Source organism: Neoarius graeffei, chromosome 23, assembly GCF_027579695.1.
Source record: "Neoarius graeffei isolate fNeoGra1 chromosome 23, fNeoGra1.pri, whole genome shotgun sequence".
Taxonomy (NCBI): domain Eukaryota; kingdom Metazoa; phylum Chordata; class Actinopteri; order Siluriformes; family Ariidae; genus Neoarius; species Neoarius graeffei.
In genome coordinates this window covers 52060343-52077405 of record NC_083591.1, presented here as the reverse complement: position 1 = coordinate 52077405, position 17063 = coordinate 52060343, and the positions used below count along the sequence as shown (strand labels likewise).

Genomic DNA, 17063 nt, shown 5'->3' with positions numbered 1-17063 from the left:
CACTTTCCAAAACTGAGATATACCGTATTTCTCTTGAAGTAAAGTTCTAGGATTTTAAATTCTAGTTAACCCCAAATATGAAATCGGGAGAAAGTTGTATTTAATTCAAATGTGTTTCATTCAAATGCGGCAGACATTTTATTTTGTCTTCCATCTTAAAAAAATTCCACCATTTAAAAAAAAAATATTTACACTTTGATTTACTGACAGGATCTACGAACAAGAAGCTTTTCTCTTTGTCCATTTGCCTTAATAAATGTGCAGTTCGAGTGGTTTGTCTCTAGAGCTCCTAAATACAGAGGGCTGTCAATGTGAGTACCTGTTAAAGGTTAGCTCAACTCAGTGGTGAGAGATTCTCACACACACACACACACACACAAAGAGAGAGAGAGAGAGAGCGTGACTTCCTGCAGTTTGAAAGTCACATTTGGAATTGAAAAAGGGTGCACAAATTAATACAACTTTATCTGAATGGCAGGTAATACATTTCTTGAAGCCCATTTCTGCCAATCAAAATAAAACCAAGTATTATTCATACGAATGAGAAAGTTCACTGAAGATATGGCTTAATAAAGTCATAACGGTTTTTCAACTCGTTACTCATTTCATTGTTAAAGTTGGTTTCGTATGCGATCACATCAGTGACGTGCGGTCAGGGGCGGCAGGTGAGGCAGGGCCTCACCGGTCATCATCCAGCCATCATGAGATGTAACCAGACCCGTTGCAACAAGGTAGGCAGACTTGGTAATTGCCTAGGGCCCCAGCCCTTGAAGGGCCCCCGCTGCCGAACGACTGGTTATGTATTCAATAGCAATGACAACTTTTTGAGCGCGGCAGCGCAGCGCCTAATGACACTTGTTGAAATACCCTAGTTCCAAGGGGGGCCCGTAATGCACAACAGCGCCTCCCTACATGCTTTGGCTGAAAAGTGCAATGACAGTCTGTTGTCAACCCCTCAATGCCCATCTCCGTCCAGTCAAGTGGTTGCAGAGCTCCGCGGCAAAAAAAAACCCAAAATCAAATATGAAGCGAAATTACCCCTCAGGGAGCCAGAAGAGAAAGAAGAAAAGGGAAGAGGAAGACAGAAAAAAACAAGACACTGGTAAGTGAGAATGTACACACTCATTAATACCAAGCGGGTCGACAAGCAAATTTGGTAGCTAGCTTACGTTAATGGTAGTTATATATATGTGTGTGTGTGTGTATGTGCATATTTTGTCTATTCTTGTGTTTAATTGGGTTTGATAATTATTTATAATAATGTAAAGAGTTCATTTATTAAGTAAAAATCGTAAGAATGATTACAATATGTGTGATGTTTATTTATTAAGTCTTCAGCGGGTAGGCGGCCATAAGGCCTTTCGTCGAGGGGGGGATAATTATGGGCCCCAGATCCCCCTTTGTCTAGGGCCCCCAAATAGCTTGAAACGGGCCTGGATGTAACAAATGTAAATAATGATAACAATAAAGATTTGTCCAATCATCTGTGCTATATATGCCATTTCTGTATGATTCAAATAATTTCAATCATTTTTGCGATCAAATCGCCGTATTTGCCTATTTCCTATTCAATTGCAGCGAATATACAGCGACTTGAGGCAGCGCCAAGCCCTGCCTCACGTCAGATTGCGCAATCCCTTGTTAACTGGGCTGAGCGCGTGCCTTTTGCTTACTCTGTGTATGCTACCAACGTAATGCTGTATTAAAATGTTTTTTATACATTGTAGAAATGTGTATAATATGTCCTCACTTTCCTTATAATATGTAATGTTTTCTACGTATGTGTATCACTTATTTAGTGTTAACAATTTGACATAAAACCGCACTGAAAAGACATGAGGTGAGGCAGGCAGTAGCTCTGCCGCAGTGCAGAGGGCGTACGTGAGCTCAGTTATTCTTGTTTGGTGGTTGCTTCTTCTCTACGTCGTCACGTAAAGTTTAATTTGGACTGTTGTTGGCTTGTTCCGATTGACTGCAACAATGGAGGATGTAATGGCTCAGCTGAAAGGTTTCTCAAAGTTGGACTTTCAAGGAAAACGGGCCGTGATAAAGAATGGACGGATGACGCCGGAGCTAAAGGAATTACTTTCAAAGGACTGGACAGAAGATAACCCGATCGTTTCAAAGTGAGTGGTACAACCGAAAAGATTGGCTGTGTGGCTGTGCTACCAGAAACCGCCTTTTCTGTTATCCCTGTGTGGTCCGCCGTGGTGTTTTTTGGAGGTAGGCTACTGAACCGCCATTCATTTTTCATTCTTCCTTGGCCAAATATGTACCTTCAAATGTACCTTATGTAAAGAATGCTGCTATGAGATATGAAACTAATCGATATTTGGCAAATATTTTGGTGCATATTTGAAAATCTGATTTTGAAAAAGTCAGTGCCTCACTAGCCACAGACCTCACCGCACGTCACTGGATCACATCATGTGTATCTTCACAGCTCTGACACCAACAGCATTGAAACAGAGCTCTGGAAACACTTGTCATTCAGATTTACCTTATTAACAAACACAGACAAGTTTTCACTGGTGTATTTTACATTCATATTGCATTCTGAACTTTTTTTTTTTAAATCACAATAACCTTGAATGCCTGATGTTTGGTTTTGAGCTCATCCGGCTGTAGGCCAGGCCAGATGAGCTTATGCGATCACGCATTGTCCGTCATCGTCGTCCGTCCACAATTTACAAAAATTGCTACTCCTCCCACAGAATTGATCAGATTTTGATCAAACTCACACACAATGTTCCCCAGGTGGGTGTACATAAAAGTTGTCAAGATGGTAGCTCGACCTGTGATATTTACAATTTCATGGGTGTCTGAAATTTCTAAGTGACTCGTCACATTGACATTTACATTTACATTTATTCATTTAGCAGACGCTTTTATCCAAAGCGACTTACAAAAAGAAAATTAACAATCAAGATACATAAAAGAAGTCTTAAAAGAAATATCACTAAAGGGAGCTTTAGAGTGAGTACAAAAATGGAATCAAGTGCAAGATGAGTGCAGTAGAGAGGAGGGGAGGTGTAAAGTCTAAGTGCAGGACAGGAGCTGTTCTCTGAAGAGCTGAGTCTTCAAGAGTTTCTTGAAGACAGACAGGGACGCCCCTGCTCTGGTAGCGCTCGGTAGATCATTCCACCAGCATGGGACGACACATGAAAAGAGTCTGGATTGTCTTGTGCGCGGTGCTGGAACTGCCAAACGGCGTTCTTTTGATATCCGGAGTTGAGAAAGAGTAACCTTAGCCTTTATTAGAGCGCTCAAGTAAATAGGTGCAGACCCAGTAAGCACTTTGTAGGCTAGCATTAGTGATTTGAATTTGATACGTGCAGCCAGGGGTAACCAATGTAATTCAATTAGCAGAGGGGTCACATGTGCCCTTTTGGGCTGATTGAAGACCAGGCGCGCCGCTGCATTCTGGACCATCTGAAGTGGCTTCACTACACAGGCTGGGAGGCCTGTTAGAAGGGCATTGCAGTAGTCAAGGCGGGAGATGACCATTGTCTGCACCAGCAGTTGGGTGGCCTGTTGGGTTAAATATGGTCTAATCTTCCTTATATTAAATAATGCAAAGCGGCAAGACCGGGCTGCAGAGGCAACATGATCTTTGAAGGTCAGCTGATCATCAATCATGACACCCAAGTTCCTTGCTACTTTAGTACGGTAGGAGCAAGAGCTAAGGAGTCAGTCTTGATACAGATGTTATGATGTATGGTTGGCTTAGCAGGGAAGACCAGTAGTTCAGTTTTTGAGAGGTTTAACTGGAGATGATGGTCTTTCATCCATGCAGATATATCAGAGAGGCAATCTGAGATTCGCGCTATTCATTAAACACTACTCTTCGTGAACTGCTGGGACATTTTCACTGAAACTCACCCAGAAGACTCTAAAGACACATTCCAACAAGAGTTGTTCACCAGGTGGCACCACCTACCACAAATGAGGCTACAGAGGGGTCATGTACAATTCCACGCAAATCGCTAGTCCTCCTACAGGAGTGATCAGGTTTTGATCAAACTTATATGGAATGTTCCCCAGGTTGGTGTGTATAAAGTTGTCAAGACGGTGGCGCCACCTGTCATATTTACGATTTTATGGGTGTCTGAAAATTTTGGGTGACTCGTCACACCAAACACCACTGTTCATAAACTGCTAGGATGTTTTCACTGAAACTCACCCAGAAGACTCTAAAGACATATTCCAACAAGAGTTGCTCACCAGGTGGTGCCACCTACCATGGATGAGGCTACACAGGGGTCATGTGCAGTTTCACGAAAATCGCTACTTTTCCTACAAGAGTGATCGGATTTCAAACTCACACACAACAACAGTGGCCGGTATGAGGTCCAGCCTCATTGAGGCTATTTTTAAATTCTTCTGCTAGTCTCTTTGAGATCTGAACTACTGACAGCTATTAAGAACAATTAGCATGGCAGAAATCTAATTTACACGTTCTTTCCTCTCTCGACACTGCATGTGAAATATTTCACACAATTATTCTTTGTAAATCATTGATGAAACTTCTACTTGCTGTGACTTTATCCATTTACACACAGAAATTAGTACTCAAGGCCTCAAATGATTCAAAACTCCAATATTGACCTTCAAGTCCAAACTGGTACTCACTGGCTTTTGATGGAAATGAGAATATGATCCAAGTTTTCAGGTGTTATGCAGCAGTGCGTGGTCTTAGTGATATAAAACCCTGTCATGCTGTAATTCTGAATAGGTGTGAACTCTTACACTGGGGTAAAAATGTCTGATTAGGTTTTAACTAAAGGTGAAACAGTAGTAAACGTAATACAGTACTCTCTTTCTGATGCAGTATTGTTTATGGTACTTCAAAATACCGTTTACAATCGATAACTGTAATTGAAAACGAATCAGCTATGTCCGTGTCCATTTCCTGAAACAGAAACAGAGGAGAAGGCTCAGCTAGAGGCAGGACAGGAGGGACAAACAGGACAGGAGCCAGAGCCTGGGGGGACGACGAGTGGGCCAAGTGAAGCTGAAAATCCAGAAAACACACCAAGCGTGGAGGGCAACAAGCGACTACATAATGGTACGTAAACAGCATTTAATGCTGATTAATTGCTGAAAAGTCATTTATGGATCTGAAGTCAAATATCCAGATTCCTGTCGACATACATTCACTGGCCACTTTATTAGGAACACCCCTACGTCCACCTGCTGTTTTATTTTATGCAGTTCTCTAATCAGCCGATCCCTTCACAGCAGGACATGCAGATACAAACCAAGAGCTTCAGTTAATGTTCACTTCATTCAAATATCGGAACGAGAAAAATTGTGATCTCAAATGGCCCTTTGCCACTACCCTTTTTCAGCTCACTTCAGCTCGCTTCAGCTCACTTCAGCCCGACACGGCTCGCGTTTCGACTACCAAAGAACAGCACGACTCAGCTCGCTTCAGCCCTGCTCAGCCCCCAAAACTCGCACGGTTTTGGAGTGGGGCTGAAGCAAGCCAAACTGAGCCGAGTGAGGCTGGGGGCGTGAGGAGACACTCCCCTGTGCACTGATTGGTGAGGAGGCGTGTCCTCACATGCCCACACACGCCCCGCGAGCATGCTGGGATCTGTAAACACCGCAAACCCGGAAGAAGAATAATTACGAATTACGAGAATTTCTGAAGCCTTATGCGCCTCGCCTCATCTATACGCTCTTGCCAGTATCTGTTGGCGTTGTCGGTGACAACAAGCCACAGCACCAAGACCAGCAACACTAACGACTCCATGTTTATTGTTTACTCTCCGGGTCGTGAGACTACCGCTTAAAAGATCACTGATGTCACTGTTTGCGCCGCTTAACGACATCACGTGACGTCCACCCACTTTTGCTAACTCCACCCAATGTGTCCACCCACTTCCAGCCATCACGGTTCAGCGCGGTTGTAGTCGAAATGCAACTCCAACAGCCCCACTCAGCTCGACTCAGCTCAACTCAGCACGGCACGGCTCAGCCCAACTCAGCCACGTTTGTAGTGGAAAAGCGGCAGAAGTGTGACTTTCTTTCACTGTGGTATGGGTGTTGGCTTGAGCCAGATGGACTGGTTTGAGTATTTCAGAAACTGCTCCTGATCTCCTGGGGTTTTCACACACAACAGTCTCTAGAGCTTACACAGAATGGTGCGAAAAACAAAAAACATCGAGTGAGTGAGCGACAGTTCTGTGTGTGGAAACAAACGCCTTGTTGATAAGAGATGTCAGAGAAAAATGGACAGGTTGGTTTGAACTGCCAGGAAGGATATAGTAACCGGCTTGTAGTACTCGAGTCCGACCCGTGCCCTGATTTTAAGGACTTGTGACTTGACTTGGACTTGAGCACTGATGACTCGGATTTTTTCTTTATTTTTTTTTGTCACATGCCATAATATTTATACTAATATTTATGCAAGAGAATGCACATTCACCTGTTCATATGTCAGGTTCAGGAACAAACTAACGTTAATAGTGTGAAAATGCCTGGAGAGAACGCCGCTAGGATTGTCCGCTTTGCTTAAACAGACTTCTTGTGCAGTGGAAAAAAATGCACTGCTATGTGTTCCATATGTAGAAGAACTATCGAGGAGACGACGGGGACAACCTCGAACTTCAATTGTCATTTGGCAAGACTCCACCCAGAGAAGGAAGTGACATGCTATGTTCATTGCTCTGTTGATAATGGGGCTTGCTTTCTGAGCGATGAACTAGCTAGTGCTAACCCTCTCTTATGTTATTTGCCCTGTTGATAGTGGGCGGGGCTTGAGTTGGACTCAACTTGGATCACTAGTGGACTCGACTCAGACTCGACTTGAAATTTTCTTTGATAACTTGGACTTGACTCGGACTTGAGACGGGACTCGGACTCGAGGTTTAGTGACTCGACTACAACACTGTACAGTAACTCGTACAATCACTCTTTACAACCGTGGTCATCGTAAGCCATTTAAAAGACCATATCTACAAATGTTAAATAATTCCATTTCGAGACCCAATCAAAACAAAGCAGTTTCTGCTCATAATCTCAGCTTCAGGTTCCAATCCTTATTCAGCACCAATGTCTGAGACACAGGAGACACTTGAGCCCCAATTTATCAAGTATCTTCAGTTTTAAATCCTTCAACATGATCATGATCTATAAATTATGCAAACCAAATCCAGTAGTGATCTCAACATTTCAGAGCTCAACCTCCAACCTGAGGAAACATGTACAGGTTAAGCCATTAGCTAGCTGACTGAGCTAGGCTAGCTAACCTGTTGTTTTGATATTTCACAGTATGAAAGCTCACAGTATTAACGTGAATGTGTTAAATATATCTAACATGCTGCTATACACTACCGTTCAAAAGTTTGGGGTCACCCAGACAATTTTGTGTTTTCCATGAAAAGTCACACTTTTATTTACCACCATAAGTTGTAAAATGAATAGAAAATATAGTCAAGACATTTTTCTGGCCATTTTGAGCATTTAATCGACCCCACAAATATGATGCTCCAGAAACTCAGGCTACGTTTACATTAGACCGTATCTGTCTCGTTTTCTTCGCGGATGCACTGTCCGTTTACATTAAACCACCTGGAAAAGCCGGGAAACGGGAATCCGCCAGCGTCCACGTATTCAATCTAGATCGTATCTGGTCCGGTGCTGTGTAAACATTGAGATACGCGGATACACTGTGCTGAGCTCTAGCTGGCGTCCTCATTGGACAATGTCACTGTGACATCCACCTTCCTGATTCGCTGGCGTTGGTCAATGGACGCGACTGCTGAAAAACGGCGCGGACTTCCGCCTTGTATCGCCTTTCATTAAAGAGTATAAAAGTATGAAAATACTGCAAATACTGATGCAAATACTGCCCATTGTGTAGTTATGATTGTCTTTAGGCTTGCCATCCTTCCACTTGCAAGTGGTAAGTGATCTGCGCTGGGATCACACACACAGCGGCTCAGTCCCGAATCGTGGCTTGTGCACTTCACTTGCGCACTCTGTGAGCTGCGCAGGGCCGGAGTGCGCACCCTCCAGAGGGCACTCGCTGTTCAGGGCGGAGTGATTTGGAGCGCAGGATGCCTGCGGAGCCGAGCGTATCCGTGTATTGGTGTTGCTGTGTGCACGGCTAACGGTTTTAGTGTAAACGCGAATCGTTTTAAGAACGTTAATCTGATGATCCACTGATTCGACGTAATGTAAACGTAGCCTCAATCTGCTCAAAGGAAGGTCAGTTTTATAGCTTCTCTAAAGAGCTCAACTGTTTTCAGCTGTGCTAACATGATTGTACAAGGGTTTTCTAATCATCCATTAGCCTTCTGAGGCAATGAGCAAACACATTGTACCATTAGAACACTGGAGTGAGAGTTGCTGGAAATGGGCCTCTATACACCTATGGAGATATTGCACCAAAAACCAGACATTTGCAGCTAGAATAGTCATTTACCACATTAGCAATGTATAGAGTGGATTTCTGATTAGTTTAAAGTGATCTTCATTGAAAAGAACAGTGCTTTTCTTTCAAAAATAAGGACATTTCAAAGTGACCCCAAACTTTTGAACGGTAGTGTAGGTAATGCTCATCTTGGCTAGTATGACTTAGCATGAGCTAGCTAGCTAAATAAAGAATGTAGCAAGCTAAACCCCAACAGCATTTGGCTAAGTTAGCTAAGATTACCTTTCTTTATAGAGGTGGTGTTCACTTCAGCAGAGCTCAAGCTCACTGAATTGACCAAATATTTATTCCATAAATATAAAATGTTTGGGATTATAGACATGTAATGATGAATTTCATTAAGCCATGGTTAGAGAAGCAGCTTTCAGACCAGAGGTTGCCGGTTTGATTCCCTGGACCAGCAGGAATGGCTGAAGTGCCCTTGAGCAAGGCACCTAACCCCTTACTGCTCCCCAGGCTGCTCTGGATAACAGTGTTTGCTAAATACCTGTAATGTAATTTAATTTTTTATCTTCTGCTTCCTTTCCGTAGTAAGATTCAGTCAATGTTGATATTGATATTGCTGTTTTTGACAATTCATCTGTTAAAACAGGTGAGGTGTCAGAGCATGTGGCATCACCAGGAAGTGAAGATGGTGAAGAGAAAGGACTCAAAGGTAAACCAACACACAGTGTCTTCTAGACGCCTCATACTACAATACAGACCAGAGTATCTTTGTATTTGAAGTGTCGAAAGATTATAGTATTATTCTCTATGGATGTTTTTAACATTGAGCATGTTTGAGGTTTCACATGTCCTGTAAAGTGGAAAGGCTGGGAATAAAACATGAGGCCTTGCACAACCAACAGACAGAGGCCTAAATCATGTACGAGGATCAGGCGTGCTATTATTATTATTATTATTTTCTTTCCTTTCCTATATTTAAGACTAAAATTAATAGAAAATTGACTTAGAGGTAAGCGAAGTATGGCATATATCCCCTAGATTGTAGATTAATGGATTGGATCCAGTCCAATCAGTGATTTATTTATTTAAATAATATTGGCTGGGGCGGCACGGTGGTGTAGTGGTTAGCGCCTCACAGCAAGAAGGTCCGGGTTCGAGCCCCGTGGCCAGCGAGGGCCTTTCTGTGCGGAGTTTGCATGTTCTCCCCGTGTCCGCGTGGGTTTCCTCCGGGTGCTCCGGTTTCCCCCACAGTCCAAAGACATGCAGGTTAGGTTAACTGGTGACTCTAAATTGACCGTAGGTGTGAATGTGAGTGTGAATGGTTGTCTGTGTCTATGTGTCAGCCCTGTGATGACCTGGCGACTTGTCCAGGGTGTACCCCGCCTTTCGCCCGTAGTCAGCTGGGATAGGCTCCAGCTTGCCTGCGACCCTGTAGAACAGGATAAAGCGGCTAGAGATAATGAGATGAGAATGAGATATTGGCTGCTGTTGAGTGGTATATCAGCTATATTCCATTCAGCTAGCACAGTGTTTCGCAAAGTGTGGTCCGCGGACCACTGGTGGTCCGCGAGAGACCTCAAGTGGTCCGCGAGGTGGTCTACAAATGTAGTCAGCGTTTTCAAGATAAGCTAGTGTATGCTTTGTAACATTATTAGAAAGTTAAATTTATCCAATCTTGTTTTTAACGGCAATCACACGGGCCTGTAATTTCATCATTATTATTATTTAAAAAGCGTTCTGCATCTGAATTTGCACCACATAAAACTTGTAGTGTGCACGTGCTCTTATTCTGCCTCTCGTCTCTAGGCAACAGTCACCTCACAAATCTCTGCCTCACAGGCAAACAGGCAGGCAGACCTGAAAACAAGCAAACGAACATTCTGAACATATAATAGACTAATCCTAACTAGCTCGTGTTCGTGGCGATTTTTTTTAATTTACTGAAAGTGAATTACAGATGCGAGGTTGGGTTTTCAGCACTGGTTGGGTTGAAAACTAAAAAGCGAAACCAAGTCAATGTGGCCCCCAATCTCAGATTAAAGCTGTCCAGCTTGGAACCAGATATTAAATCATTGATGCTTAGTATGCATCAGCACCACTCCTCCCATTAAGAAAAAAGAGTCAGTTTTGAACAGAAGACAAGTAAGTGTAATCTGTTAAATCAAAAATTTTTGTTCATTTCAGTTCATTCATGTTCCTCCTAATTTTGAACAATTTTGAACTATTGATATGAAATGTTCTGATTAAGTGTTTGCTGAATTTTAAACCTCCATACTTTTGCCTTTAAAAACCACGGAGGATATGGAATGGATAGGCCTTTAATGTATTTAGTTAACCATAATTTTTTCAATTAAAAACACCTAATAGTACACATCTCTGTATGGTCTGTGTGTGTGTTGTGTGGGGCGGGGGGGCGGGTGTTGACAGGTGGTCCCTGAAATTTTTTTTTGGGACAAAGTGGTCCTTGGTCTGAAAAAGTTTGAGAAACACTGAGCTAGCATGATATTGAACGAGTCAAAGACAAGTAGCTGAATGGAATATATCTGATATACCATGAAAAAAAGCCAGCTGATATTATTATTATTATTATTATTATTATTATTATTATTATTATACATTCCTTTCAGCTGTTCAACGCGTCTTTCTCTTTCAAAATTCTCTCAAAATCTTCAATATTCAATGAAGCAAACCTGGCGGCCATGTTTGTTTACAAATTGTCATCGTCGCTCGCTAGCATGGAAGTTTTACATCTCCAACGTGTCTCTTTTCCAGTTTTTCAATGTCCATTGGCATGTTTTTCTCTTGTAAATATGTATGAAGAATATCTAATGAAGTTTTGGTAGCCTTTCAGGTGTTCAGCGCGTCTTTCTCTTTCCTGGCGAACAAAGAAATGCTTCTGTGCATGCACAGCAGGAAACTTTCTCATTGAATATTTGCATCAGCTCTGACATGTGATGTCATGTTGTCTTGATAACCATGCAATATCATTAACCATATTCAACGCTCATTCTCCATTGGGTAGAGTGACGTAATGCACGTAGGATAAGCGATATGCTAACAATATTGCATAGTCCAGTTACCTTCTAACTGGTGTAGTGTTAGTGAAGGCCAATGCTAGTGCGGTCAAGCTGAATATTATTATTATTTTTTTCTGTGTAGTTTACTTAGTTACTTTTAAAATTAACATTGACGGCTACACACAACGGAGCAACCTGGCAGCCAAAATTCTCTCAAAATCTAATGTATTTAACAAAGCACACCTTTACAAACTGTCAGTCTCTCGCTAACGCGGAAGTTTTACATCTCCGACATGTCTCTTTTCCAGTTTTTCGATGTCTGTTGGTATGTTTTTCTCTTGTAAATATGTGTGAAGAATACCTAATGAAGTTTTGGCAGCCTTTCAGGTGTTCAGCGCGTCTTTAGCTTCAGTTTTCAGTTTATTTATTTCGTGCTTAATTATAGCATAGCTAATCCTAGCAGTAGCACTGGATTAGCCTGTTCTTGTCTCCTTTCCGGCAGACAAAGAAATGATTCTGCGCATGCGCAGCAAAAAAGTTTTGTCATTGGATATTCACATGAGCTTTAACGTGTGACGTCATGTTGCTTTGACAGCATGCAATATTGTAACAATATTGCACACTCGTTCTCCATTGGGGAGAGTGTCATAATACACGGAGGATAAGCAATATGCGAACAATATTGCATGCTATCAAACCAAATGAATGAAACCCGCTAGAAGGGAATAGAACACGTTTTTATTCCATGGAAAAAGTGTCCTGTATGTATAATAATACTCTTTATACCACAGTCCTACTGGGTCATCAAATCTGATTGGTCAGGATGTGTTGACTCATTTTTTCTAACAGCAGCTCTGAAAGTAGAGGCCGCCATCATCCAGATCACATGTTGATGCTACAGTGCCTTGAAAAAAGTATTCATACCCCTTGAACTTTTTTACATTTTTCCACATTACACCAACGCAGAGTAGCACATAATTGTGAAGTGAAATGAAAATGATAAATGGTCTTCAAAATTTTAAACAAATAAAAATCTGAAAAATGTGGTGTGCATTAGTATTCAGCCCCCCTGCGCCAATACTTTGTAGAGCCACCTTTTGCTGCAATTACAGCTGCGAGTCTTTTGTGGTATGTCTCTACCAGCTTTGCACATCTAGACACTGAAATTTTTGCCAATTCTTCTTTGCAAAATAGCTCAAGCTCAGCCAGATCGGATGGAGAGTGTCTGTGAACAGCAATTTTCAAGTCTTGCCACAGATGCTCAATGGGATTTAGGTCTGGACTTTGACTGGGACATTCTAACACATGAATATTCTTTGATCTAAACCATTCCATTGTAGCTCTGGTTTGTTTAGGGTCATTGTCTTGCTGGAAGGTGAATCTCCTTCCCAGTCTCAAGTCTTTTGCAGCCTCCAACAGGTTTTCTTCCAGGATTGCCCTGTATTTAGCTCCATCCATCTTCCCATCAACTCTGACCAGCTTCCCTGTCCCTGCTGAAGAAAAGCATCCCCATAGCATGATGCTGCCCCCACCATGTTTCACAGTGGGGATGGTGTGTGCAGGGTGATGAGCAGTGTTAGTTTTCCGCCACACATAGCGCTTTGCATTTAGGCCAAAAAGTTCAACTTTGGTCTCATCTGACCAAAGCACCTTCTTCCACATGTTTGCTGGGTCCCCTACATGGCTTCTGGCAAACTGCAAACGGGACTTCTTATGCCTGTCTTTCAACAATGGCTTTCTTCTTGCCACTCTTCCAAAAAGGCCAGATTTGTGGAGTGTAAGACTTATAGTTGTCCTGTGCACAGATTCTCCCACCTGAGCTGTGGATTTCTGCAGCTCCTCCAGAGTGATCATGGGCCTCTTGGCTGCTTCTCTGACCAGTGCTCTCCTTGCTTGCTCTGTCAGTTTAGGTGGAAGGCCATGTCTTGGTAGGTTTGCAGTTGTGCCATACTTTTTCCATTTTTGAATGATGGATTGAACAGTGCTTCTTGAGATGTTCAGAGCTTGGGGTATTTTTTTATAACCTAACCCTGCTTTAAACTTCTCCAGAACTTTATCCCTGACCTGTCTGGTGAGTTCTTTGGTCTTCATGATGCTGTTTGTTCTTCAGTGTTCTCTAACAAACCACTGAGGCCTTCACAGAACAAGTGTATTTATGCTGAGAGTAAATTACACACAGTAGGACTCTATTAACTAATGAGATGACTTCTGAAGGCAATTGATTGCACTGGATTGTATTTAGAGGTATCAGAGTACAGGGGGCTGAATACTAATACACACCACATTTTTCAGATTTTTATTTGTTTAAAATTTCGAAGACCATTTATCATTTTCGTTTCACTTCACAGTTCGTGGTTGTAAGGTGGAAAAATGTGAAAAAGTTCAAGGGGTATGAATACGTTTTCAAGGCACTGTAATTGTTCTTTACTTAATATGATAAAATGTTCTATGAGGAGATGTTTATTAAGCATTTTTGTAAGGAGTCTCCAGTACGAATATAAAACTTTACAGCTGTGACTGGAACGTCGGAGCTAAAGCTGCTGTTGTAGAAAATGATTCAGGAGGCTCTGACCAATCAGAATCGAGCACTGTGGTATACATTATTTTCATATTGTATGACTGTATTTGGTATTTCTCTTTACAGAGACTGAAAAGGACTAGCGTGGGTGCTGTATGGAGTGTATCTGTGCTGTTTAGGCCTCCTGACCATGTCCTCCTGGCGGTGTGTATGCGCACGTGTTCTGAAGCTCCACAGCACCCTCCGCTGGATAAACCTGTGCTTACACTCTTTTGCTTCTTCTGCTTCCTTCATCCAAGGCTTTGATTGCTCTCGTGACTCCATTGACCTTCTTCAAGGCAGATCTGTGGCTCAGTCTGCGGGGAGTGTGTTGGTGTGTGAGGTGGCTGGGGGTCAGCCGCTGGATAACTTCCTTTTAAAGACTCTCGTCTGTTCGTGTTAATGGGAAATATACAAAACAAAAACAGCTGCCATCACATTCACAGGAGTTGGTTTCTTATTTGTTATTTTCTATGGAAAGAAAACATAGCGTGCCTTTGTCTATTAGCTGTTTATTCACCACTTCTCGTTTTTGTTCTTTCCTTCTTCTTCTCCTTCTATTTTCTTTCCTTTTGCACGTGTCAGCGTATTTGCTTGTCTTTTCTATTAGAAGCAGAAGCTGACTCAGGTCGTTTCTGCTCTCTTAATGCCTTTGCTTGATCTCTTTCATTATAAACTTTATTTATTTGCCGCTTTCTGACTGCTCAGCAACCTCATCCACAAAACAGCGATTTTTTTTTTTCCCCTCCAGTTTGCCAGCTGCTTATATTGCGCCACATTATACGAGGCACTCAACTAGAGAGACTTAATGCATTTCAAACAAAGTTATTTATATCCATTCGTCAGACGATCTTACCAAACTGGACATTTTGCCTAATTAATATTTGTTGCCTTAATAATAAGTATTATTTATATGTTACGTATATTTTTTAAATTGCATGCCCTCTACAAATAGTACGTCAAAGTGACTGGGGTTGTCCTAATCTTGAAGGCAAAATGTTTTCATCAAATGGAGTGAATGACATCATAGGAAAGTGGAGTAACTGTGACCAACCTGAAGTCCTGAGGAACTGTTTATTCCTCTTATAATACAGCTTTTATTACTCTTATAATTATGATCACAATTAAAGAACAATGCGTCATACTTTTTATCCATTTAATGGTGAGGAACGTCTGAGAGGCACGTTAGTTAGTGTTATCGGTTACATTATAGCAGCTATAAACGGTCATTCTCTTACCAGATTTTCTTTGTTTCTCTCTGAGTTGATAAGAAAAACAAAACAAAACAGCATGCTATGTTACCAAGAAATAGGAAAATGAAACGTTCTTTGTCCTTACTGACACGATTTAAGTTTCTTTGTGATCAATCAGATTCAAGAATTCAACAGCATTGGGGTATACAGTAAAAATATCACGATACATCATGATACTTGAATACATTTTTAGAAAAAACAACAACACACGCTTAATTTTACTAAGAAAGGGCCACTAAAATACTCCACAAAGTAGATAGAACTCGACGCCAATGGCGTCGATGGGGATGCCTCCACCTGGTAGACTACATGCCTTATTAAGTTGTGATTTGGGGATGGACATTTGACCTCACAGTAATCTTGACCTGTGACCTTTTAACCTCAAAATCTAATCAGTTTATCTTTGTCCCCAAATGCACAAATGGTGAAAGTTTGGTGAAATTCCTTTCATTTGCCTTGGAGATATTGTGTTCACAAGGTTTTCGGACAGACATTTGACCTCACAGTGACCTTGACCTTAGACCTTTTGATCTCAAAATCTAATCATTTCATGTTTGTCCCAAAGCGCACAAATGGTGAAAGTTTGGTGAAATTCCTGTCATTAGTTTTTGAGATATGGCGGTCACAAGGTTTGGGGATGGACATTTGACCTCACAGTAATCTTGACCTGTGACCTTTTAACCTCAAAATCTAATCAGTTCATGTTTGTCCCCAAATGCACAAATGGTGAAAGTTTGGTGAAATTCCTTTCATTAGCCTTTAAGATATCGTGTTCACAAGGTTTCGGGACGGACGCACAAACGCACGGAGAGATGGACAACCCGAAAACATAATGCTTCCTGCACCTTACGGTGGCGGAGGCATAAAAACATACTATGATATTAGATATCGATAGTATTTCCCAGCCCTATCTTTAATTTTAAAAAGTCAGTCGCTTTGACTTTTATTATGCCTCCGCCACCTTAAGGTGCAGGAGGCATTATGTTTTCGGGTTGTTCGTCCGTCCATGCGTGCGTCCGTCCCGAAACCTTGTGAACACGATATCTCAAAGGCTAATGAAAGGAATTTCACCAAACTTTCACCATTTGTGCGCTTTCGGACAAACATGAACTGATTAGATTTTGAGATCAAAAGGTCTAAGGTCAAGGTCACTGTGAGGTCAAATGTCTGTCCGAAAACCTTGTGAACACAATATCTCCAAGGCAGATGAAAGGAATTTCACCAAACTTTCACCATTTGTGCGCTTTCGGACAAACATGAACTGATTAGATTTTGAGGTTAAAAGGTCACAGGTCAAGATTACTGTGAGGTCAAATGTCCATCCCCAAATCACAACTTAATAAGGCGTGTAGTCTACCAGGTGGAGGCATCCCCATCGACACCGTTGGCGTCGAGTTCTATCTAGTTAATATTAGAATTATTCAATGAAGTGAATGTTTGAAAGCCTTGATAATAAACATCTCACACATCTTTATCCTTATAATACAAGCTACTGCATTTCCCAAGGCAGGGCACATGCATGATCTTATACAAGGCTTTAAACTACTTGACACTTTTCCGATGAAAATGAAACACTTCAGATTTAATCAGATGCAGTGATAATACACATGTGCAACAAACACTTGAATATAATTCTGCCTCATGGCTCCGGAGTTTTGAGTCTGATAGCATATGGTAATTTTGTAAAAATGGGGGAAAAAAATGCATCAGTTTACGGTATAACCCATAATCCGGTTTATGCTACAAGTGCGTTAGTTACAACATCACTGGTTGTAAATATGTTTTGTAAATTTAAAAAATACAATGCAATGCAACACACTGCATGTGTACTTTACTGTATATGGATA

The 17063-nt window shown here is 41.7% G+C and overlaps 1 protein-coding gene across 3 annotated transcripts in view; it reads left to right on the top strand.

Moving 5' to 3' along the window:
- Positions 1–15511, top strand: part of pde1cb (phosphodiesterase 1C, calmodulin-dependent b) — a 185299-nt gene extending 169788 nt beyond the window's left edge. For 2 of the 3 annotated variants that reach the window (XM_060906390.1, XM_060906389.1), the window contains 3 exons: positions 4922–5068; positions 9036–9098; positions 14051–15511. In XM_060906390.1, coding sequence (XP_060762373.1) covers positions 4922–5068; positions 9036–9098; positions 14051–14067 — 227 coding nt within the window. In that variant the 3' untranslated portion in view covers positions 14068–15511. The remainder of the gene's footprint in view (positions 1–4921; positions 5069–9035; positions 9099–14050) is intronic. The other variant, XR_009651346.1, reaches the window with a different exon arrangement.
- Positions 15512–17063: the final 1552 nt, after the last annotated feature.